This window comes from Ambystoma mexicanum, chromosome 9, assembly GCF_040938575.1.
Source record: "Ambystoma mexicanum isolate Mex_15411 chromosome 9, UKY_AmexF1_1, whole genome shotgun sequence".
NCBI lineage: Eukaryota > Metazoa > Chordata > Amphibia > Caudata > Ambystomatidae > Ambystoma > Ambystoma mexicanum.
In genome coordinates this window covers 1235285548-1235312731 of record NC_090931.1, presented here as the reverse complement: position 1 = coordinate 1235312731, position 27184 = coordinate 1235285548, and the positions used below count along the sequence as shown (strand labels likewise).

The 27184-nt window shown below is 44.2% G+C and overlaps 1 protein-coding gene across 4 annotated transcripts in view; it reads right to left on the bottom strand.

Annotated features, from left to right (window-relative positions):
* The window catches only part of NCKAP5 (NCK associated protein 5), a 1061124-nt gene that overhangs the window by 102165 nt on the left and 931775 nt on the right, over window positions 1–27184 (bottom strand). For 3 of the 4 annotated variants that reach the window (XM_069616575.1, XM_069616574.1, XM_069616576.1), the window contains one exon: window positions 12582–12763. In XM_069616575.1, coding sequence (XP_069472676.1) covers window positions 12582–12763 — 182 coding nt within the window. Of the gene's footprint in view, window positions 1–12581; window positions 12764–27184 lie in introns of those variants that run through there. The other variant, XM_069616577.1, reaches the window with a different exon arrangement.

The window sequence follows — 27184 nt, the reverse complement described above, 5'->3', positions numbered from 1 at the left end:
CAAAAGACCCCCCCCCCCTTGCCTATATCCCCTCCCCAGGTGAGGGCCATGGCTCATTGGGCGTCCCCTCAGACCACCCGGGCCCAGGTGGTGGAGGGTTCACCTGCTGAAGACATTGCCCACACGTATTGAATTTAGCTAGGCCCAGAAACCATTTTGTCTATCAAAGATGGTGTGAGCTCAGCGCACTGTAGCACGGCCCCCACCCTCGGAGAGTTTCAATTATCCCTGTCGCCGCAACACTCTGGCAGATCCGCTGTGAGCCCGTTCCCACGAAAAAGACGGACATGAGCTAGCATAAGATACTAACACTGTAACATTTCATCGTCCACAGTGTATCATTGCTCCCAGCATGACCCGGTCAGCGAGGCCTGGGTGATGGGAAGAACTGTAGAATGGTTATCCGATGAAAGCAGAAAAATACCCAAATACGAATGACAAAAACCACTTGTAATACGTGTATCCTTTCCATAAAACTACTTCTACTAAAGAAACCTGTAAAATTGTGTAATTATTGTAAGAAACGCATGTTTACATGACACCAGCAATGAAGGACCCACACCCCTGCAGGGGTGTGCAAATGATAAAAAGCATTCCGGGGGATTATTCTCTATATGTATCATTGAAAACCGTACACCCCGCGGTCCCGCGCCATAACTGAACTAATGCTGCTAGAGTGCAGGGGAGGACGAATGTAACTATACATAAGGCTCGTGTGAAGAGACGCGGGCAAATGCGCCAGTCATGTGTACATGTCTACAGCCCTTATATGCCATTACCGCCGCGTACAATGGCGGGTCTCGTTCTCTATGCTCCACCACCCACACTACTACCTCACGTAATGCAAATATATATGCATATTACTAAATGCTGTAGTTGTTAAAACATAATGTACTAGTAAGGTGCTCAGACTGGCTATATTCGAGAGACATGTAGTGAGTTGAAATGTATGTTTTCAAGTGATCCAAATGAGTATTATAAGAATGTTCAAATGTTTATGATGTTCTCACCAAAAGTCGGCAACACACGAGAAAAATACCTTTGTGAATATGTGCAAGGCCATTTCCCCCCCCCACCCTGCAAAGTCTGCCAAATAAGAGAGCTAAAGCCTGCGCCACGCTGCTCCACCTCCCCCAACTGGGCTGGAGCCGCTTCGAAGATTTGTAGTCCCCGCTACAGCACCCAAGGCCACAGCCTGCCACCTGCATTATTTACAGCCCAGCAGTAAACCGCTACTTGATTACACAAATCCAAGGCGCCCCCTCGTAAACCCCACAACCCCCCGGAACACCTCAGACTTATGACCCGGTGCAACGAAGACACCCAATACTGTGGCAACACACAACAGCCCATTCATAATAACTTCTAACGAGACAGAAAGACATGTACCGCCCGTCCCATGCCCGGAGACTTAGCCCCACGACCTATGGTACCGGTCAAACAGGACACTGGTAACCATGCACGGATAAATCACCATCAAACCCCTCACAAGGTGCATTCCTCCTGTGTTGCATTAACCTGTAGAATAACCTATTGATAGATTTACTAAAGAAGATAACATTGCAATGACTGAATGACTGTGGTGTGCATGGCATAGGGCAAATAAGTCAGGAAAAGACATTCATCTCTGACATTGGCCACAATGGCACAACAACACCGCACGGATGAACTCAGCTGACCTGCCAGGCCCAGCCCAAACCACGAGGCTGACCAGTGACGTCCTCCAGCCAAGGCCAACCACATCGCAGCAGCACCTATAGTCAGTCATCGCCACCCAATCCCATTGAACTTGTGCCCCTTATAGTATGTAGGCACTGATGACGTTTTTTGTAAATATATACGCCTGTCTTTGCTATTGTCAGACAGAGCGCTCTCGGAGTTTGCAGAGTTCTTTGCATGCCCTATTCTGATTGATAAACTCCCATTTAAGCTCACCCGCACTCTGTCTTGGCTTTATTCCCGACTTGGGAGAGTCCGTCATTGTCTCTCATTGCGGGGAGGATCGTGCTGGCTGGGGACGCTTGCCTTCACTCACTGGGGCAATCCCCCAAGGTGTTAATTCACCTTTAAACTAAAGAGAAAGTTGAAAGCAAAAGTAAAACATAGCCCAAGACAAGCGTGTGGCCCGTGGGAAAAATAGCTTCCCCCTCTGAAGCTGGAAAATGAGGGTCTGAGCTCACCCCCTCTTCCATTTCATAACGGGTATTGCGGGGGGTGACATGAACGAGAAGCAGTGGCCGGCACAGTGAGTCTTCAGGAGGGAGAGTCAGAGGGTGGTCGGATGGAGCGGGGAGAGAGAGCGGGGGACCGGGCACAAGGCCGGCCAGTGCAGCAGCCAGCAGCATGGAACGAGTGCTTTGCCAGTTAATCAAGGCTCCATTCCTCAGCTGCTGATTGGCTGCCCAATGTTGCCAATGTGCTAATAGTTGTTATTATTATCCAATCGAAGGACCTCACTGTTTCGGCTTTGGATGGATGAAGGCTGAGGGCAGAGCTTCACAAATTCTAATATGAAACCGTGGCCCGTTTACTTCCTTGTGCTGTCGATTCAGCATTGAGCTCTTCGTCAATCTGTTGTTCAGTGTTCTGATCAGCTTCCTTTCTCTTGCAGCTTTCCACTTGCCCACAATTGGAAGGTAGTGATTACTGCAAGAATCACATTTCGACTCAACTATGGGAACATTGTATGTGTGCAAATGTTTTTTCACCTAATCGGAAGTTTGTAGAAACTATAAACCTCAGTTCACTGCTTTCTGCTAAAAGGTTCCGTGTTGTTTCTCCAACACCTTTCAGTTCGTTTGCACTTAGTTCAACTCTTTTTGTTTGTTTTTCTTTTGATGGGGCATCTTCTGCCTATTCTCTCTATTTCTCAAAGACATCCTTTCGTGTTGACTAGTAATAGCATGCCACTCTCACTCAGCAGAGCAGAGGCTCTCCCTGCTTAGTGATCATGGTTGTCTCCTACGTTGAATAAGGGACAGGTGAAAGGGCCTTATTTGTCCTTCTACCAACTCTCTGGCACTCCCCTCTCCTTGCCGTTTGCACTACTGAGCATCAGATCATAACACAGAATAACAAGGCATGTATCTACACAGCTTAGCCATTTATGTTGCCCAGTGTCTTTCACAGCACCCAGAAGCTACTTTGGACGCAAACAGAGCACTCTGAAACCATCCCTAATCACATTGATAAGAAACTATCCTTAACATTGCCTCAAGCCTCGAGGAGGGCATTCATTTCCTGGCACCGATCAATGGAAATGCAAACGCTGCTGGACACATTCTATGAATCTCAGCAAGTATAGTATAGTAATAAGGATAATATGCCAACGGCATGACAATACCGCTGCCGCTAAAACTATACAATCGTTGCTGCTGAAACAAGCAACCTCTGTTGCTTTCCGAAGTGTGAATACATGTGAAGGCAAATGGGCTCAATGTAGTTATTGTATGAAAACGCGACACTGCAGGGTGCCACTTGCCATGCGGAAGGAGCGCGCTTTAACTGTGGGCGGATCTGAATGGCGTTTGAGAGGCCCGGAAACTTCCCACTTACAGCGGGACGCAGTTTCTGCTTCTAATTGCAGCATGTGCACACTGTTGAACACTTTGTAGCACTATTATTTCTTGCTATTCCGACAGCAAGAGGCACGTTTTGATATAGGCTGCCTCACCTTTCCGGCACATTTGCTATCCTTTTGGATGCGGCGGCGTTATTGGGAATGAAACACCGCCTGCCAGTTCCCTTCCTGCCTATCTCCAGCACTGGGTATCACAGCACCTGGCTGTCCCCGGAGGACATGTGTTCTTGCCTCCCTCTAATCCTCGTTGGCCCGTTGGATAGCACTAGGAATGGCTCTCTACACTTCAGTTTGCCTCTTTTTTTCTTTTTCTTTTTCACCTTCACACAATGGGCCTCATTACGACCCTTGCGCTCCCGGAATGAAGGGGGCCGGTACATGACCGGCCCCCTTCATTCCAGGAGCGCGTATTATGAGGTCCCCTTCACGGGGCCCAGATCAGACGTCTGGTAAAACCAGACGTCTTTTCCGGGTCCCGCGAGGGAAAGGGGGAGGTAACAATGGGACACTTATAATGTGCCCATTGTTACCTCCATCCCCATTCCCATTGATCCTATGGGGGATCAAATGGGAATGGGGAATGGTTCCTGCAAGGAGGACTTACAGGGTCCTCCTATGTCGGAGTAACCCGGTTATTCCTCATTGCAGGAACCCGGTAAAGGAGCCCGGTTTGGAGGCAGCTATGGAGTTAATAGCTCCATGGCTACCTCCATACTCGTAATGAGGCCCTGTCTTCTGTTTATTGGGGCTAAAAGATGCATCCTAATTCAGGATACAGTAAGCAAAGTGGAAGCAGGTATTTATCCGATATTAAATTGGTTGAATAGATTCAACGTTGCATCTTATCACAACCTAAATTTGTAAATACTGCAAAACCACCCTTTTATGCACGTGTGGCCGATTCAGTTACCCCTCTCTGTTGTGACCTAGGATCTGAAAACGCAGTAACAGTAGCTTACTCCCCCATTTAGAGCTCTAGTTGCTCACCATTTTGAAGCCCCAATAAGACTTTATTGGGGCATAGTGATAATACCCATGTGGTTATTCTCCACGCCGCATTTACTGCCAGTATTTTGGTGGTAATACTTCCAACAAGAAGCAGACTGTTTCAGGTTTCACCCCCATAATTAGTCAGAGTGGGAAGACATGGTATTTTCCATTACCGCCTAACTCATAATGAGGCCCTAGGTAGGGTTGCACATCTTGCTTCTGCCATGCGACTTTAGGAATTTTGTGGAGAATCTCCAAAAGAAATGCTCTTGTTGAGGTTATCCAGAAACGCTACATAGAAACCTAAGAATGGATGCAGCAAAGTGTTGGGAGGTGGGCGTTGGGCGCAACATCATAAGATGATCACAGTCATGTAAATCTGATCCAACCATGTAATCCACAAAATGGGGAATAATGGAACTGATGGACATGCATCTGGCCATCCCAACCACGCCCCCATACTACCGAATACATGCCATGCACTTTCATGTGGAGCGACTAGTCAGACTCGGCATCACACTGTCAACTATCAGTGTGGTGAGCAGTGTTCCTGAAGGGTAAGGGGACAGTATACCCTCGTGATGGTAATGCATGGCATTTCAGGGAACATATGCCTGACACATGCTATGGTAAAGGAAAGGGGATAGGGGCAGGGAAAATCATGGGGTATTCGGGGATGCCCCCCATATAGGCATTGCTGGGAAGGAGATAAAAGAAAGAAAATGTTACACTGCATGTGGGAAACTGCAGTTCACTTCTGCGGCCTACAACCCTCCAAAGCAGTAGGAAGTGTATCGCACATTACCACATATAACCCTCGAAATAAATAAATATTGGGAACAGTGAAAGTGAACATTCCCATAGTTAAGGCCAGAGTGCGATCCAGATGCACTATGCATGTGACATTCAGTACGAAGAACGGGGGAGAGGCAGCGAGTGACAGAAATATCGTGGAGATGAAGTGCTAGATTGCAGGTGTTCCGATGTTCAGTGAGGAAGCAGATTATAGGTTGGGTGGGGGATGCATTATAGAGGTGCATTCAGGAAATATGAAATTAATTTTCAAGAGGCACAGGGGGGCTGATGAGTGGTGAGGCAGTGTTGGCCTTGTTCTGGAAGAGTGCACTAAACGGGGTCAGGCACATGGTAGGACTTCCGCACTATAAAGGGGACCGCATAGAGAGAACTGTGGCATGGCGTGAGCCAGTATGCTATGCGGTAGGCATTGTGGAAGTCAAGCTGGGAAGGCCGGATTGGGTGATGGTGAGCATATGAGCGCATTTTCAAGGGATGGCAAGAAGTACTGGTTAGAGTTATGAGGATGCGAGAGTACTGGAGCTGGCTAAGGGCTAGTTCACTAAAGTGGGAGATTTTGTGGCTGTTGCCCAGGTGCTAAGAGGCAGAAATAACACTCTTTATTGACTTTGACATGATTGGTATAGGGGGTGGTTAAAAGTGGAGTGCCAGGGGAGACACAGACTGCTAGCGCGGCGGGCAGAGGTCAATGTTCACCAAAACACTTAGGGGGTCATTGTCCAATCCCATGAGTTGGCAAAAACGTGTGTGAAAATATGCATGCAACACACGTTTCATCACACCTGTGGATTTTGCCGTTTTTGGCAGGTAGGGCTGGAGCAAAGAAGAAAACCTATGTTTACGCTTCCACCATCCTCTGGCGCAGTCAGAAAAGAAATGATAAGTACACATAAGCACTCACGCCGCCGGTCTTCTCAGTGCAATGTACACTTTAGTGCAGTAAATCTGTGTGCGCCAGGAGAAGGCAGCTATTGACATGTCTAAGAGTGGCATGGTAGCAGGCAGTGCCTGCGGGAGGAAGGGCAGAGGATTTTGGCGGGAGAAGTTCATACATCCGGAGAGGCGGGTGAGCTCTGCGTCATGGAGACCGTCGGGCAGAAGGCTGATTGCTCAGGACAGCATGCATGATTGGTGGTGACAGATAGACTACTCAGTTAAAGAAACACGTTCTAAATCTGGCATTTGGATGGTAGAGCTGGGCTCATAAAGTAAGGTGAGAGGTAAGTTCCAAGGGGAGAAGTGGGTCTGAGTGCATGAGAAAGAAGGCTGGAGAGGGATAGCACAAAAGTGGGTACACAATCGACTAGACATTGTAATTTCCACGCATCTGAAGCTTGAAACAGTACTGCCTGTTACATGTTTCACTTGGAGACTTTATGACTGTGGCAGTACACACTATGTAAATACCCGCCATTTTTAGATCTGTCTAAGGAGCACCTTTGCAGCTCTATATGACCTTTGGGTTGTATGTCTACGAGGTTCCGATGCTTATTGACGTAGAGAGTGCACATTGCATATTGGTTTTGACTTTGTCGTTCCCCTTCTTTGAAACCTCTTATGGGCACCAATTCAACCCCCCCCCCACTCAGATACGCAATTTTCAGTGTTCAATTTAAATGTTCAGACACAGCAGTATGTTTTACCTCTGGCGAACAAGAAGTTCAATGAACAGATGGAGCCCAGAAGCCAATATCGTCTTTTTATCATGAACAATTTATATTCTTCATTGCATAGAGATATTTGGATAGGATCAAAACGCATTTTCAAGCAGTAACCTGTTACATTGGGATAAAAGTCCATGACAGAATGCAGTCAATATCCTTTATGAACCTTAAATATTATTGCTTATTTAAATCCTTTCGTCCCTCAGCACTATCCATCTTGGTAAGGTTTATTCCTACGTCCTTAATTTTGACAACTGCGGTTACTGTTCGAATGATATGGCCATTTTCCAACAGTTCTTTCTCCTCTCCGTTAACAACCGCCACTGCGCCTGAATTGTCCCATCACTAACTGGCCGCTCTATTTTTATCTTGGCTCCTTGTTCCTCCAATTTCACAGAATATTTACTGAAGGAAATGCACATATTGCACCCCTATATGTTTCTCACCATGAATAATACAATATTTTCTAATTCCTTCCATAATGCAGAAAATGTACAGGCAAATGGTCTGTATTCGGTGCTACCTATAACCATTTTATCTCGTATGTCCCACTAATTTGTGACAGCACATCACATTTTTGAAACTGATAATTGGACTTATGTCCAAAAGGTATGCTTTCCTTGAGCCATGGAAACAGCCAATTGCGCCTCAGACTCAATCACCTGATTGCTATACTAGCTGCCGTGTACTGGTGATATCTAAGGCATCACAACAAGGTGCCTTCTAATGCTGTTATGCTGGTTAGTCACCGAACAGCAACTAAAATACAGAACACATGTTTACTTAAGTGGGAATGGCTGTCCACTGACCTGGGGTAATGGAGCGACTGAGTCAAGGTCTATTATCATGTTACCAGCGGGAAAGAATCCAGCCTGCTGGACATGATCAATGATTATAATCACTGTGAAGCCAGCCTCATATCGTTGTTGCAGACGAGGGGGCCAGTACTCGGTGTAAGAAGATGCAGACCTTCCGTGCTTTTAGTGGTGACTAAAAAGGAAGCCATTGACGATGGTCATAATGAAAGATGTCAAGTGGTGGTGAGGTGAAGATGTATGCAGGGCATGGAGGGGACACTTCTATGGCTTGGACTGTGGCACTATACCAGTGGATAATGTTTGCATTCTAGACCATCTGATTGGCTCAGTGGCATCTACACAAAGCGAATTCGAAACACTGTCCAGTGATAAATGAACAGGATTTATGAGAAGAAACGATCGTTCCTCGCTGGGACATTCCAGAATCAAAGAATTCTGCATGTTATCTGAGGTCTACTTGATTTATCTGTTCATAATCATGCGACCATGTTCCAATATAAGCATGTGTCTAACATTATCATTTGGGTCCTTGACCCAATTGACAATTACTGTAAGGGCATCCCAGATAGTAGGAAATGCCGCATTAGGATTTATAATCTCGATAGATTTGCCTTTCATCCAGCTCCTGACCTTTATAGTGCCATTCATCTATGATCTTCATGACTATACAGTACTTTGGAAGCAATAGGTCAAAGACGTAGAAGGCATCAAGGATGCCCTACTGGTTTCCCACCATTCATATTCTTGAAAGTGATGTAAAAGGCATCAGTTTTATAAGGGGTTCATTGAAAAATAATCTCTTTTAGAAATACACTCAAAATTACCTTACTTTCAAAAATAGGGCCTGTCCCTGGCACAGTTAACGCTGTACATAACTATCTGCATCCAAAGAGCATTAAGGTTCAGTGGCCATGCTGTCCTTCTCTATAAGCAAACCCCAGCTCATGATGAGTTTATAACCACCAGACGGGATAAGAAAGCAAGGCTTTCCCAGTCAAATACAATTGCTCTTGAGACAGGAGATTAAATCCCTTCTCTTCATCCACTCATCCCTGCCCACTTTCCCAGCTAGGTCCACGGAGCCATCTCTTCATGAATATCTGCACTGACTGTGCCTCTCCAGGGCTATGACAGCATCTCTGCAACCCAGTGTCCTGCCACAAAAATCCTTGCTCTCCACTTCCCGTGAGGCGCGGTGTCGCCCATGTAAATGGTCTATGGAAATAACATTTTAAAAAGTCTCAACTCTGACTTTCATGAGTCAGATATTTTGGGATTTGTAGCTAACGGCCTGTAAGGGGTGGACATCTCGGGATATTATTTTAAATATGTTTTCCAAACAACCAAAGGGCTTAAACACCAAAGTAAAATGGCATTATCTGTTGGGAGAATACGAGGAAAAACACCCATTTACATATAGGACACATGATACAGTTGAGAGAATACATTTTGCTTTCAATGTTGCGCTATAATGATGCTGTCTAAATATCTTTTCCTCTAGCGTTCAAAGCAATGGATCCTTGTGAAGTGAAAACAAATATGCCCTCCTCCTGAGGACATTGCAATTGATGGTGTAATTTTGAAAATGTGTCCCAATGCACTTTAATGGTTTTTTCAAATATTGTTAACCTAATAACTGAATACTTTTTAGAACCCTGAATATATTTTGGATAAGAAACTGAGCACTTGTTTTGTGTTTGGTAGAAGAGGGTGATAAAATGCAATAACGTGGGACATTACAAGTGCTCATGGTAATCCTTCATGACATGTATTTGAGGCACCTGCGCCTATCGCTCATTTCATCGCCTTGACAAAGCACTGGAGGACCAGGCGAAATGCTGGAGAAGGGTGGGTGTTTTTTTCAAAACCCTACATAAACAGGCCATACATATTTCACCTTGGGTGACTTATTTCAGATCTGGATTTATGCAAACTGCATCAGTCTGACAAAAGAATTGTTGAGCAACTCTGCATGGAAATTTTGAATGAAGAATATACAATACCTATAGGTGAAGATAGAAACAAAAATAAAATTATCGGAGTGTGGAGTAAATGGTCTTCTGAGACACGTTTCCCCACTCCCCATGGTCAAATTAATCTGTTCTGACTCATCAGAACCAAGCAAATGCAGCCCTTGTTAAAATCTTAGTCAAAATAACGTCAACTTGGATAGTGAGTTGGGGGGATCAGTCTGCAACATTGATGACTTACATTAAGTGGACTGTCTAGCACCATTTAACATCTGTTTCCCTGACTTCAAAGAGGAGTGATATTAAACCATAGTATTTGCCTTATCCTTAATAAGGACCACACTAAGTGAGAAGGTGGGATGCTTATGTTTATCCGGCGGTTCTATTACAATCTAGCACGCACTAACTGCATGGGCAGAGCTGGCAAATGGCCCCATGGCATTATGGTCACCTTCACTGTGTGCTGCCCTTATAGTCAAGAGCTCTTAGCATGCTGGAATTTGAAGGCTTGCGCTTATGATATAACTGTTGGTCATCTACTACTTGGAGGCAACATCCTACTCAGAGGCATCCCAGCCTTCATCCTGGCACTCTGAAAGCCATCGCATGTCTCAAGAAATCTGCCAACATCTATCCCACCCTGAAGAAATTCATATCACTACCCCTTTCGGCCAGCATCATTTTAAATACATCCCACGTTAGCTACAAAGAAATGTTGACCAATACACACAGTTACCAGACCATGAAACTCTCCAGAGGACACCAAATCACCAGGCTGGAAACCAAGAAATGCAAAGAGAAAACCAGAACACAGGACTCCATCTCCTAAGCACAGGACTTTGCAGCAATGCAACAATACACACCAGATTTCCTGCCTCTCTTCCACACTTAAGGAGGGAACTGAAGACCCTGCTCTAGGTTCAGTCTTGGTTCTGTGACATCCCCACCAAACCCCATTTATATCCTGCGCTGTTTCTCTTATCTCTTCTTTTGTCTATCTTTGATTTGGTTGCCCTTTCATCCCTAGTATTACACACTATGGCTTGCCAGCTAGGTTTGCAATCCCATATATACATTTGTTACATTTGTGTATAAATACTGACCATTAAAGTGGGCTTAGTATATAAAGTGCTGGTAGCTAAAACAAGGACGTGAAATCTCATGACATGCGTCAGTTGCCAGCTATGCATAACTCTTGAGAGATTAAAGCACCACAGCCCATGATGTTGTGTTTCCACGTGTGAAGTTTCAGGAGAATTTTAGGTAGATAACTATTGTTCCTAAAGACATATGTTGCAATGTTTCAATATTCCATCTTATTCAATGTCCTCAATGCAGTGTCCTGGTCTCATTCCAGACAATCTGTCTCCTATCCGATAACAGTATATACCCCTTGGGCTGGCAGCTCCATGATTGCCCTCATGTCCCCATCAGGGCGCGAAGTCACTGCTGGCATAGTTAAAGGTCGTCTGCCTAAATCACCATTCCAAGAGAATTCAGCTTGCTTTGGCATTTCCAGTTTTTAGGAAGTGTTGTTGTTAATAGATATTGTATTCCTGTCTCGCGGTTTATCCTTTTTATGTGCATAAACTCTAAAACACACTGTGCAATTATAGCCCGGCCTTCCCACTCCACTTCACACGAATTGCGATCTAATATGTCAAGGCGTTCCAGCAGTCGTGCTGGCTCTTAATGAATCTTGCATTGCGCTGCATGACTTAAATGCTTATTTTTGAGATACTTAGGCTCAGATCTATGCAAGGAATGATGGTGTTATAACTTTTAAGCATAGAAGCTACACATGCTATCTGCTAACTGTGAGTTCACGCTGTGAATTAAATTGCTTTAATTGTAATTACTTTCTGTTGCAACTGTAGAAATGACAACAGTTTACAACATAGATCTTAATAAAGAGAGCGATTGAAAACGATGGAAAGGTAACTATAAATCCCCTGCCTTCCTATTACCATGTTTACTGATGCATTCAAAATCCTCAACAATTGTCGAATCCAGAAAAATGCACACAAGAACAAAAATTACAAACCCTTCCAGACAAAACATATTAAGACTATTTGTCTAGGATGACAAGCAGGGGCAAGCTCGAGCTGGGGCTTTCTTACTTAACATTAGCATCACAATAGCACCAACACTTACATTCCTATAACTTCCTCTACAGCCGTTCACCTAAAACCATTCAACATTCATCAAGAATGGAGGAAGTTGCCACATTTGCCAGTGGCATTTCTCCCAATTCGGAGTTTACCACTGACAAATGTGGTTTCCAGTGGTATTTCAGATAAACCACCTGTGTCATGCATTTCTTTTTAACTGATTAGATCACTACTGTACAATACTGTAATGCACAAAAGGGTCAATTCTGAGCCTTTTATACTTTACATAAGTAAGGTGGTGACACAGGGAATCATAGATGACCACTTTTCACTCCCTTACAATGCCCCCATCTGCAAACTTCTTTTATTGCATCAAAGGGGAGCCCCCTGTGCTTCTCTTCTGGTCAGGTAAAAACGTTTTTTTTTAAAAACAAATTTGTTTGGGACCAATTTTGTAGTGTAGGTACAAATAAGTGGACTTGGAGCAGAAATGATTAAATAACGGAAATCCAGGGTCCCGAGTCTGTGGTCATATGGTCACATAGGACCTCGACCCAGACCTGAAACCTTGTCTGTGAACATTGTGAGGGCATTTATTGTTTCATCACCATCATTAGGTTTCTTGCACTTACACTAGACTTCTCTTTCTTCAGGTGATCTTTGCAGGTGGCTCCACAAAACTGCTGAAGGAAATCAAAATGTGGTACATGTTCGGCGTCCTCTTCGTATTTGGCAAAAATGTTTTTCTGGTATAAATCCATGATTGACATGGTGGTGCCAATGAAAGAGGTTCTCACGCTGTTAACCTGTTCAGCTAGTAGAAAGCAGAAACATTTCTTATTAATTGAGGAACAAAAGAAAAACATGCCCTAGACGGTTTCTATAATCTCATTTCAGATGGGGCAACAGATGTCTTAGTATAACTTCAAAAGTGCATAAACTGCTGCAATGAACACATTAGAAGTTAAACTATAAAAACTGCGTAGATCCTATTGACATGCCTTTGTTATTCTTTTAGGATCTTGGGATTTATTACTCAAAATTTAATATTAGGAACAAAAAAAGTATGAACATGCTGCACAGATCACACATATATCACTAATAAAAACAAAACACTACACATCAAACGAAAGATCATGGGGACCACTGGAGATATGCATGGGAGAATAAATCCCATATGGAAGCCAAAAAGACTGAAAACTCCATGATATGATGTGATGACCCTTGTAAGAATCCACTCATCTTAGACATCAGAATGGCTATCAGAATAGGTATCAGATTACAGTTGCACATGTGCAAATGCTGTTTGCTTCAGCAAATGCATTAGCAGCAGCTCAAATACAATACAGTGTAAGTGTAGTTGCACTGGTGCTCCGGTGAATGAGCATGCACAAACAACATTTATGCATGAGCAGATATACCAAAACACAGCCCTCGATCTACTGTAGAATGGATGCTTTTACAACAAATGTTACTTTCGCTGGTGCCTTGTGAATCAACCCCTTTCACCCACAGATTTTGTCTTGAAAAAAAGAGGGACCATACATATATTTGTTACAAGAATAAATTGATTTGAAAAAGAAATGTGAACATTTAACAAAAAAATACAAATTTCTTTATGAGATACCAAGACATTTGTGACAATAATAAAAGTATTCTTAATATGAATCAACATTATTTTCATAATAACTAATTGAATTGCTTAGAAATCAGTGATTTGCTATTGGAAAATGTCAATCTGCTGGATAATATTTTGAAATTATCTAGTTTAGATTTGTTTATATTTGTCGGATTTTCCACTAATTCACTAGCAGTGGATGTATGTTGCATGGATAATGGATAAGAAACTGGGATAATATATAACTTTATCAACTCACACAACTATGAATATACACACATACACATCCAAGGAGAATGAATACCACAAAAATATGTCATTTCTTTCAGGAACTAATACTCATTTGTAGTGGTCATTTGAGTGGGACACAGTGTATTTTTGTTAACAAAGTTTGCATAGAAAATCAATATTGTTATATTATGTGGAATCATGTTCTTTGAAAACCCAACCTTTGTGTCACAGTGGAAATGTATCACTGTTGCATCATTGACATACTTATCTGTGGGTTTGGACAAGCTCACAATGCAACTGGGGGATAGACTGGAACTTTAATAGTAAGCCAATGGATGGATTTGTAATGCTACAGGGTGAAATGGATCACATATTTTGTGTTCATGCGTCAGGGTTAATGATGTACATTTCTTTTGATAATGGGAACTCACGTTGGCGTACATGCTTAAATGAACTCTGCTGTGTAATTCCCTGAGGTCACTTTTTTTTAAAGGAAAATAGTTTGCACTATCAACCGCTAATCTCCCTTTTCCATTTCTTGTACCCTCCAATCCCTCTTGTGTTGTCAATGTCCAATGTTCCTGGCCTGTTCATCTATTACTTCATTTTTGTAAAGGGAAAGGGATCATTTATCAGTCATTATATATATTCTCAGTTTAATAAAGTAGGGATAAAAATGGTGCTGATGCATGTACACTCACGCTTGATTGCTCAGAGGTCTTATACTTCAATGTACGTCATCTATGATGTCATAATACGTGGCAAAATACAAAACCTATCAATTGGAGGGATTGGTTAATGGAACATATCTACTTATAAAATATATGAGTTTTAGTGCTTCATTGGCTACCCCTTGTCTGTGGGGCATGCCTTGAACTACCTCTAAATGCATACAGTATTGATTATGGCGGGCAAAGCATCAGTGGATTGGTTCCTACAACATTGTGTATTAGGTTGTCCCCCAACCCCACTGATTGGTTGGCATACAATCCCAACCATGGACTTTTCGCTCCTCAGCAGCACGTACGTGAAACAAAACTTAGGTGCTTGAATCCCATCAGGCTACTCCCCATTTTCCCAATTAGTCAATCATCTCTCATCGGCAGGCCACAAGCCAAAGTCTCTTGTTTGTAGTTAGACCATGTTGCTGCTCACTGTCCTGGAACTTTCAAGGGAGTGTGAGCACACCTCTATCTTAGTTTAAGGCTCTAATGAATGGTCTTTGTGTTCGACTTCTGAGTCACGTGTGAGTGGATCACAAATTTGTCCATTTGATTTAATTATTCAGGGTGCTGTTGCTCCTTTTGGCCTCTAGAGACTTGCTCACTCTATCTCATATTAACTTTGTATGCTTTTTATTGACCAGTAGTTTGGCTCTCACAGATGTTTTGGTCTTCCTTCATTTAAGAAGAATGTCTCAAATTCAGAGCTTATCCAAGTACTCCCTTTGATCTGGGCCAACCTTGACTCATCATCGGGTCTGCTTACAAGGCTATTTTCCACGTCTCCCGATTCTTATAGCCTTGGCTTGTTTCTGAGGTAGCTTGGTTACATTCACGTGAACTGTTGTCCATTTTCGTGATATGGCCGTCCATGCAATGTTATATATTCCTCCATAGCAAGCTTCTATACGTTGTCTTTCTACTTTGCGTTACTAAGTATTTACAGGTTTTGGTCAGTAAGTTACTTCATCTTCTTTTAGATCCATGATTACTTTAGCTTCAGGTTCATGTTATTCCTGGTGCTTCAGTTACTTCATTACATAATATTTTCATATCATTTCAACATAGGTTCATATATTTTCTTCATGAAATTGCTTTGTCCTTGCCAGATTTCATTTAACATCCATCTGCGATATTAACTGATGCATTCTGACATCTTGGCAAACAACATCCTTCCATGTAACTTTCTTCCAGTGCGAGGGTACATTCAGTATGGTTGTCTGAGTGCTGTGGGATGTTTTTACCCATGCATCCGAGCCCTACCACAAAAACTGTGCCTTACTGGCATTGAAAACATCATGATGGCCAGAACTTCCCAGAAAATGCACAGGGAAATGCCTGAAGAATAGGCTGCCACCCATTTTTGCCTATGTTGTGGGCACAGAAGGGCACTGCCTAAAACCACCATTGGGCTACACACAGTAGCCTGAAACCATTGCAAAAGGGGCAATGCTGATTGCCAAAAGCAACCCATAACTATTGGGAATTCATTTTCTTCAGGTCAAATATGGCTAAATTATGGGCACAAAATTATTTTACTGCAGAACCACACCAGTGCCATGTGCTGAACCTGGATAATATACTTCCATGTAAAATCTCGTGTTTGAAATGCATTGATTCAAGACTGATCCAAAAAAAAATGCATGCAGTACCCGCTTTGGACTCAAGGCAGCGCTAGCGGTCTAAACTCTGACAGGAGAACTGCTACTTCAGAAGCTAATCAGCCTTCTGTGACAATTGGGACTTCAAAGCTTGTTAGTTAATTGAAAATCTAACCACCTGCTGTTCCCAGAGACAATCTAATTTGATTAACAGGCCAAAAGGCTGGGAAACCTTCTCACCTCAGAAAGCCCAGGATATCACATGGTCATGCTAACCAAATGCAAAGTGGCCCCCTGGTCTGTTGACCTCAGCCTGCTGGAGCCCACACAAAAGACCTTTTCCCTTGAATAGGACATGGTGATTTTGACTGTTTCCTGTCAACAAAGATCTGGGGGCGGACTCAAACACTGCAGTACTTTGAATTGAAAGCAAATATATATTTTACAGAAACACTGATAACTCTTGGTAACCAGATGACAGAAATGTGAAATTTGGTGATCCTTAAAATGAAAACTTTGCCCACAATTCAAGCCCAAACTCCAATTTGTGTGATGTTCTGGGGCAAAACCCAACTATTTATTGATACTACAGACTCTGTGTTTAAGCTAGAGACATGGGAATTTACTGGAGTATGTATGGACAGGCCGTGTATATGTGTATAATTTTTAATGAAAAACCAATGTTGCATAACCCACTAAAATCAAAAATAAGTTGCAATTTCTTTACCAAGCTCCTAGAAACGCCAGAGTCGGAACAGTGCCTACCTCATGTGATATGTGATGTGTGTAGGTCAAAAAAACAACTGTGTATTTGGGGAAATATGTATTTGGATCAAATATAGATTTGTGTGTTAAGATGACAGGGGAGGGCCCTCTGGCCATAAAATCTACCTCATCACTCTGACTCACAGCTCAGTTCCCCCAATCAAGGGAGAGAGGAGGAATTGGCCAATGATAAGTGAGAGGGGCAGGTTTAGTTATGTCCAACGCACACACCCACTTTCCAAAACACAGCACCTGACCCGGGGAACTTCCCTCCTAACTTCCCCCAGGAGGGCAGAAATTCTCCAAATCCTGGGCAGAACTTTTTCCCCAGGTATCCGTCCAATTTCCAGCCCCAAAATCATCCATCCTTTTTTCCCCAATTCCCTGCGCCCAGACAACCTAATCCGGGAGAGGGGAGGCCAAGGGTGGAGGGGTACCAAAATCTTCCTAACCAGGGGTACTACCAGAGAAGGGATAGCTACCCTTCCCGGGATCAGCCCAGGGGAGAAAATAGAGCCCCGTATCAGCCTGAGCGGGTTTCACAACTTGAGCGCCAGGTCCAAAATATGGCACGGGATCCGGGTCACATACTGAGGGCTCAAAAGAACCCTCAGATGAGCATGCCACCGCAGAATGCCCCAAACTCTGGACCTGGTGCTCCAGAACAATGCCGGGGCAGCACCCCGATAACCCACCGGTTCCCAGGGAGGAGGCACAAGGGGAAGGGGGGTGTAAAGCCTTGGAGGAAGCTTCCTTCCCAACTTGTAAACAGCCCCTGGAAAACCAGGAACCGGAAACAAAATCTCCTGCCCCTGAAAGTCTGCCACCCAAGGAGCAGAGAGGAGGTAGGAGAAACAAAGGACCCAAACAGACCCACTTTGTGGAGGAGGTACAGGTCTTCCAATTTGAGGGAGGGGGATCCTCAGAAGATCCTGGGAAAAGGAACTTCTCCTTCAGAGATGGGGGAACTCCTCCCAAGGAAAAATGGGTCCCAAGGGATTCCAATCCAGACTGGGGAGATGTGGAGACTGAGCTACCGCCGCCCATCATCTCATACCAGAACCGACAATACCAAAATCCCCTGGTTCAAACCCATCCTGGTGACTGCCTCCAAAAAGGGGGGGGCGGCCCAGAACCAGGGGAACCCACAATGCCTATGATCTCCAGTTGCCAACTTTTCTTTCAGATTCCCAAGGCTCTCCACAGAATTCTGCCCAAATCTCTTCGCTAGCAATGTCCAAAACCAGAAAGTTAGCCCACCAGTTGTCCAAAAATGTGCATTATCTGTGCCCCCTTGAGGAGAAGGAGGGAAGATACTATGCCCCGGTACAAGTACAGGGGCAGGGTACAATTTTGGCACTGGTGGACACTGGATCCCAAGCTACCCTTCTGTCCAAAAGGGCCTTTGAGGAACTAAATGCAGGAAGGGGGGAGAATTACCGAATTCCTCTCACCTCTCTTCCAGGACAACTGCAGAACTTTGACGGGAAGGAAATTCCTGTTGAGGGGACTGCAGACTTGGACATTAAAATTGGGCGACACAAGGTGAAACACCCGGTCATAGTGGTGACTCCAGAGGGCACCCCTTGTTTACTAGGGAATGACCTCCTGAGAAGGTTGTCACCCCGAATAGATTGTGTAAACAAGGTCCTCTGGACCCAGACTAGCCGACCAATAAAATTAAAACAGAGTGTCAACCATGTTAGTTTAAACAGCACCTGCCACATGGTTGAACAAAAATCTGACCAAGTATAATTTCACTTCCAGAACAACCAAACTCCAAACGTGACAGTAATAGCAGTAGGACAACAGACTGGTGATGGGGGGTCCTCTCTACTTCTGAAAATCCACCTTCCTTCCAGTTTAAGGTGGTATTCCACACTGGAAGGAAACACCCTAAAATTCTTTACTAATCCACAATCAGAAACTCCCACTCCTATAGTCCAGAAAGATGTGAAATCAGCTCAGAGCCTGGCTGATATTCAGCAAATTGGAGAGTAGTTGTTCATCCCTGTTCAGTTAAATGATGGGAAGGACTCTGTTCTCGCTCGAGTGTGTGTGAACAACGGTAAGAGCTTCATCAGCGAAGCCATGTTCCGCCAACTCCCAAAAGATCCAGCCATTCCCACATTCAAACTGATAGACAAATGGGAAATGGACCTGGAAGCACCTAATTCCAAACATCTCCTGCCAAGCAGGTGTATGCTCAAAATCTCCATTGGCAACAAGAGCATAGTCCATAATTGTTGGGTCGTGCGAGACGTCACTGCCGCCTTTTACTTAGGCAGTGACATTCTCAATCGATTTGCCATTAGTTTGGACTTAATAAACTTCAAAGCTTGGTCCCGATTAGCGCATAATCCCATGGGTTTTGATGGTCCAGAAAAAGCATTTAGGTCAGCTCAATTACTACCTTATGCAGTTGAAATTCAGATCAAAGAGGAAGTCACCATCCCAGAAAGGACCCGACAATTCTCCCTGGGAGTGAAAGCTAAGAAGACAAAAATTGAAAAACCCTGATGCTTATATTCATCTAAATGCTTCTTTCCAACAGCAAGGGTTAGGGGTAAACCCAACACCATTAGTCAACATAGAACATGACACCATTCCAATAGAGGTGGATAACAGCGACTTAAAGAGTATTACTCTAGCCGCAGGCACCATTATTGGAATGGCGATTGATGACCGACATTTCTCCATTGATTTAGGAAATGAACTGTTATGACCAATCCCCAAGGACTGTTTTGACAGTAACAGTGAGGACAATACAACACCAGACAGGATTTTCACCCGGCATGGGGGGAACTTCCTGGTGTACACTTCTTGCCCTTATGGTAAGGAAGATGTGACTTGTGACTTCAGGAGGGATGAGGTGATTTTCCAGGTCCATGAGGGCTGCCTTTCCCACCTGAAGCCTCCAGTCCAAATCAGCACTCTGACCAGGGACTTCTCCACCCAGCTGGAGGAGGCCCCTGAGATAGCCAAACCAGAAGTCTTTCCAGGCTTCAGGCAGATGGTGGAAGACAGAGTCAACCTAGCTGATGCCTGAGTGACTCTGGAACAGAAGCAAAAGTTGAAACAAGTTTTCTTGGATTTCCAAGATCTCTTCGCGGTAGACTCATATGACTGTGGTCGCACCGACATCCACACCACAACAATTCCCACGGACCCTGGAATGACTCCAGTGTTTGTGAAGCAATATCGCTTGCCTCTCGCATCCATGGAGTCCTTTACTGAAATAATTAAGAACCTTGACTCCCGGGGAATAATCCGTCCAGTCCACAGTACTTTCAATAATCCGGTGCTGGGAATATTGAAGCCAAACGGCCAGTGGAGACTCTGCGCCGACCTTAGGGAGCTCAACAAATGGGTCCATACTTCCTGATGGCCTCCGCCCTACATTGACCAAGGGCTGGCCCAGATTCAGGGGTCACAGGTATTCACAGCAATAGACCTGACCAATGGATACTGGACCGTGCCTGTCAGTAGGGAGGACCAATACAAACTGGCTTTTACCTTTGGGGGCCAGCAGTACACATGGACCCGGACTCCCTTCGGATACCTCAACTCCGGCAATGAATTCAACCTTTTCCTACATAAGGCCATGCCCGACCTGGGTGCGAGGGGTAACCTGGCTTATGTAGATGATGTCCTCATCAAAAGTTCATCTGTGGAGGAACACATAGCGGAGATCCGTTATGTTCTGACACAGTTGAGGGCTGCCGGAGCAAAACTTTCCTTTTAGAAAGCACAGTGGTGTAGAACCCGTGTTAATTTCTTGGGGCATGAGATTACTCCTCAGGGTCTCTGTCCCCAAGAAAAGAAAGTGGAAGCACTCCAGAAACTGAAAGACCCCACAACTCTGCGGGAACTAAGGAGCCTCCTTGGACTGACTAATTACAGCAGAAAGTTCATTGAAGGCTACGCAGAGATCACTAGACCCCTGATTCATCTCTTGAAGGGGGGGTCAAGTGGGAATGGGGTCCAGAACAATCTGAGGCAGTAAGACAACTCAAAAGAAGCCTCTCACAAGCGCCTTGCCTAGCTTACCATGTCAGAAACAAGGAATTCTTCCTGGAGACGGGGTTCTCTAATACGTGCTTGACGGCAGTATTATACCAAAAGCATGACAAGGTCAATAAAGTAATCTCCTATGCGAGCAAAACTTTATCCTCTGTGGAGGAAAAATTAAACGATTGTGAGAAGGCACTCCTGGCAACGGTGTGGGCATTGAAGAATTACTGCCCGTTTATCCAGGGGGAACACATCATAGTGGAGACTCCACACCAGCCTCTGCAATATCTCCAAAGTGACAGAATCCGGGCCGGAAATGTGAGTAATTCCCGAATTACTTCCTAGATTCTGTCAATGCAAGGCTTTCCTGTGGAGGTCAGATATGGCCAAAACAAGAAGAGTCCCCTCGCGCAAGGTCTGGCTGACTTGCATGATTGTGCCAGAGAAAACTGTCTCGAGGACGAAAGTCTAAAAATCAAGGACAACATGGAGGCATACCTTAATTACCCACACAAAGTTTTTGAAGAAGACAAGTGTGAGGGAATGCCCACTGTCTATGTGGATGGATGCTCTTACCATGTTGACAACGGGGAGAAAGAACTGGTGGCCGGCGTAGGGAATGCATGGGTGAAGGAGTTTCCAGAACCCTCCGCTGGATACAAAATTGGTCCCCGAAGTAGTCAGGTGGCAGAATTGATGGCTGTGCATCAGGCCATCCTCACTGCTGTCCAGCATCAACTCCATGAACTGGTCATAATCACAGATTCGGATTATGTACGGAACGGGTTCGTGGAGCACCTGGTCAGCTGGAAAACCAGAGGCATGTTATGAGCTAATAACAAACCCCTGAAACATGGGAAGTTAATCCAAAATATTGATGATCTGGTCACATCGAATGGGATGACCATCTACTGGAAAAAGATCAAGGGTCATTCCAAAGTAGAGGGACCAGACAAAACTGGAAATGACTTAGCTGATCAGCTGGCCAAAACCGGGGCCATCCAAGGGGATCTAATAGAAATAGAGTCCCTGTTGGGGGAAATCCAGGTCACTGCGATCACTAGGTCCCAGACAAATGCTCACAATGATCTTTCAACTGCCCAATGGAGCAGGGAGACCCCTGATGCTGATTTGATTACAGCTCAGAAGGGGGATCCAATCATTGGTAAGTTTTACCAACACCTTGAGGACCCTGAGAACTTTCCCCTGACGGACACAGATTACATTGGGAAAGAGGACCTTAGAGTGTTGATGAAATGTCCAAAAATGTTCCGAATCCAAGACGGTTTGTTGGTAAGGAAATCCCAAGCTGGCCACGATCAGTGGGTGGTTCCCACCTCATTCCGAAGCCTGATGTTAAGTCACGCCCATGATGCGGCCACCGCCGGTCATAGGGGGTTTCACACAACACTGGAAACCTTAAGAGAGGTTGCATACTGAACACACATGGGGCAGGACCTCGACCAATACTTGAAGGGGTGTCTTGTATGTGCACAATTTCAGCCATCATCCCTCACACACCATGCGCATCTCCAAAAGAGGGGAATGACACTGCTATGGTCAGATTTGCAAATCGACTTTGTAGGCCCTGTGATTCGCTCGTCTAGAGGAAACAAGTACATGTTGACCGTTACATGCTTGCTTACCAAGTGGGTGGAATGTCTCCCAGCTCCAAACTGCAAGGCAGAAACAGCAGCTGCCCTGATGATTAACCACTTCTTTTCCCATTTTGGTCTACCTCAAAGGATTGAGTCAGACAGAGGTAGCCACTTCACCAGTGAAGTAATGACAAAGATGTGGGAGATACTGGGGGTCAAAAGAAAGCTACATATTGCTTACAGGCCAGATTCTTCTGGAGCAGTGGAGAGATATAATCGAACCATTGTGAGCATCTTAAAAAAGTTTGTGGCAGATTCTGGGCCAAGTTGGGATATCCGATTACCTCTGGTCCTAATGGCCATCAGATCTACCCCTTCATCTGCAACCAAAATGTCACCATTTGAGTTGATGACTGGACGCAAGATGGTGCTTCCCCAGCATTTGCTCTACAGAACCCAAGAGCAAACGTTGATAAATGCCTCCACAACTCATGAGTATGTGGAGAATTTAAGGAAACACCTTCAGCATGCTTTTGCCTATGCTCAGCGGAATCTAGAAAGATCAGCCGAGAGCATGAAGACCCACTATGATTTAAAAACTACCTGAAAGGAATATAAGGTGGGTGATCGGGTCTATCTATACAATTTCCAAAGGAACCAGGCCAAACAGCGAAAATTCTTGCCTACATGGAAGGGACCGTTTGAAATTATAGACAAGATCTCCCCTGTTGCCTATAAAATCTGCATCCCCAAAGGCAGTCTGGCGGAAGGGGAAGACAAGTGGGTCCATATTAACCAGCTAAAGTGTTGCCATCCCAGGCACACTTTGCAGCAACTGGAGGAGTCCTCTGCAATACCAGAGGGGACCGCTCCAGATTAATTCAGTTCCAACCCTAAAATATCCCACATATAGTCTCTAAAATATTATACTCTTGTAAGCCACTGTCTTTGAATGATAACTTGTATCTCAAAAGTAAAATGTTAGGTATGTTAAAGTATAAAATGTATATGTCTGCCACACCATTAGTAGTGATGGAAAAATGTCTACGAATAGGTATTGCCGCTTTTCCTTTGTCGTCCTAGGAGAAAGAAAACCTGGAGACTGGCCAAGGAGAACGATCCAAGGACCGGGAGCAAAGATCCGAGGAGCCCGGGGTACCGCCCAATATTCCCATCAGGACCGGCGAGGAGAACCGATCGATCTAACCGGATGGGGGAAAAGATGCTGAACTGTGCCATCTACCGGAAGAAGATGGGGGCCTGTGGGATGTTTTTACCCATGCATCCGAGCCCTACCACAAAAACTGTGCCTTACTGGCATTGAAAACATCATGATGGCCAGAACTTTCCAGAAAATGCACAGGGAAATGCCTGAAGAATAGGCTGCCACCCATTTTTGCCTATGTTGTGGGCACAAAGGGCACTGCCTAAAACCACCATTGGGCTACACACAGTAGCCTGAAACCATTGCAAAAGGGGCAATGCTGATTGCCAAAAGCAACCCATAACTATTGGGAATTCATTTTCTTCAGGTCAAATATGGCTAAATTATGGGCACAAAATTATTTTACTGCAGAACCACACCAGTGCCATGTGCTGAACCTGGATAATATACTTCCATGTAAAATCTCTTGTTTGAAATGCATTAATTCAAGACTGATCCAAAAAAAAATGCATGCAGTGCCCGCTTTGGACTCAAGGCAGCGCTAGCGGTCTAAACTCTGACAGGAGAACTGCTACTTCAGAAGCTAATCAGCCTTCTGTGACAATTGGGACTTCAAAGCTTGTTAGTTAATTGAAAATCTAACCACCTGCTGTTCCCAGAGACAATCTGATTTGATTAACAGGCCAAAAGGCTGGGAAACCTTCTCACCTCAGAAAGCCCAGGATATCACATGGTCATGCTAAACAAATGCAAAGTGGCCCCCTGGTCTGTTGACCTCAGCTTGCTGGAGCCCACACAAAAGACCTTTTCCCTTGAATAGGATATGGTGATTTTTACTGTTTCCTGTCAACAAAGATCTGCCAGCCAGGAGAGACATGTGATCACTGTCATCCCCAAACTTTGGGGGCGGACTCAAACACTGCAGTACTTTGAATTGAAAGCAAATATATATTTTACAGAAACACTGATAACTCTTGGTAACCAGATGACAGAAATGTGAAATTTGGTGAACCTTAAAATGAAAACTTTGCCCACAATTCAAGCCCAAACTCCAATTTGTGTGATGTTCTGGGGCAAAACCCCGCTATTTATTGATACTACAGACTCTGTGTTTAAGCTAGAGACATGGGAATTTACTGGAGTATGTATGGACAGGCCATGTATATGTGTATAATTTTTAATGAAAAACCAATGTTGCATAACCCACTAAAATCGAAAATAAGTTGCCATTTCTTTACCCAAGCTCCTAGAAACGCCAGAGTCGGAACAGTGCCTACCTCATGTGATATGTGATGTGTGTAGGTGATGTAAAAACAACTGTGTATTTGGGAAAATATGTATTTGGATCAAATATAGATTTGTGTGGTAAGATGACAGGGGAGGGCCCTCTGGCCATAAAATCTACCTCATCACTCTGACTCACAACTCAGTTCCCCCAATCAAGGGAGAGAGGAGGAATTGGCCAATGATAAGTGAGAGGGGCAGGTTTAGCTATGACCAACGCACACAACCACTTTCCAAAACACATGAAAAGAGACTACTGGGACAGGTAGGGACATTCAATTCCATTTGCTGCGGAGCATGCTGACCGATGACTTCACATCCAGAGATCCAGACTTCAAATCCATCAATTTCCAAAGACCAGAACTTTCCTTCAGGACTTAAAGCAAGGGCCTAACCCCACAAACTGAGAACTCTTCTCAGCAGGCCTCAGCATCCTTAAAATCATTTGCAAACTATTCCACAGCAGGGCGAGTTGTTTGAATTCTTTTGCCAAGAACAATTGCCAGAGACCCAGACCGCTGTGAGCAGAACCGGTGCCTGATTGACCCGCCGTATCCAGAGAGGCTAGAACAGCAGAGCAGAGCTGACCCAGACGCTGTGAGCAAAACCGCCCAGTCCAGTCCCGTTGACCAGATCCGTGACGAGGCCCATTCATTTCAAAATTAGGACTTTAAATCATCCGTATCTCTGGAACCGTTTGGGCTAGGAACGAGATTTAACTGTCCTCTGAAAGCTTAGAATCTAAGCTTTCCAACAAGCCTAGAACCTGCTACTCCTTATACTTTTGCCGCAATCACGATTCACGCACTCGCGAATTTACTGCGATTTGCGATTTTGGCTCAATTTCTCCACTTGTCAAAATAGCAGCACCATTCTTTCCTTTGTTAAAATCCGTTTGCAACTTGGTAATAGCTCATAGAGCATTGCTAAAGTGAGCCTGAACTAATACCAACATGCATCTCCCACTCACCCTGAATCTCTAGAGGGAATTAAAATCATTGGCACATTTTCCCATCCATTGCCATCACATTTAAAAAGCATTTTGGGCCTGTGTTTCAAACTTCTACCTGTTTCCTCTAAGCTTGCTGGGGGGGAACTGAATTTCGTATTGTATTTGATTGCATTCCTGAGAACTGTGTGCTCCTCTTTCCATCTCCTTCAATTTCTTACATTGCATAGGGGAGGGGGTGAATTGCCAGAGAAAAAGTGATTATCTTATCTTTTGCTAAAATCATATCAAGTATTTCTGTACTGCATTTTATTCCTCATTGCCTTTCCCTTGAAATCATAAAAGTATTTTTGCTACTTTATCCATCCTATATTAACTCCTCATTGATTGTAAAGAAGTGTGCTAGTGCCATATTACCCATTGTTGATCAACATCATATGTCTAAGTGTACTATCAGATATTAATTTATTATAAAGTGTGATATATGTATATTGTTTAAATTCTCAAATAAACCTTTTAATTTGCAAAACAAACCTACTTCTTGGCTCAGTGGGGCCAGGGGGATTCTAGGAGGGGGGTGTTATACAAGGGTGGTCATCCAGAGTACTGAACTAGACATAAAAATACATTAATAAGGGTTTTCCTCAGCATCCCAGACTAGGCATTGACTTGGCTGTAGTGTTGATTGAATATCGCTTACAGTGCATAGCATCTCTCATATACTTGATGCTTTATAAGGATCCCATCTATAGCTCTTCTCCGACTGTTCCAATTTGATGGCAAGGGGGTGGGAACTGGCAGGATAACGCCTACCTGCTCTTCTACAATCTATGTATTCTTTTTTAAAGATATACATGGTCTTTAATATTTATAAGAATATGCACACTTAACTCAGTAATTTTATAAACGCTGTGTGGTCAGAAAACAAATCAGAAACATTTCAAGGGTTCAGGATTAACACATTTGTTCTGGTTCTTGTTAATGATACATTTAATGTTGACCTTCCATTTGACAAATCAGTGGAAGTACAGACCCATTAAACAGGCCAAGGCTGATCATTCTATTTTATTTACTCACAGCATGATCAGCTCTGCAGTACAGATTCTACTCTGTGCTCATGTATGACTGGCTTAGCCTCAAAAAGATATCATCACATCAGGGGCCCATCATTCTGGAAAAGACATTTACAGAAAATATAGCATAGCCAGAAAGCGTCTGAATATTTAATGGGGAACATAGACCTTGACACCAACAAGTACAAACAGAGCTACAACAATCTTTCCCTTGT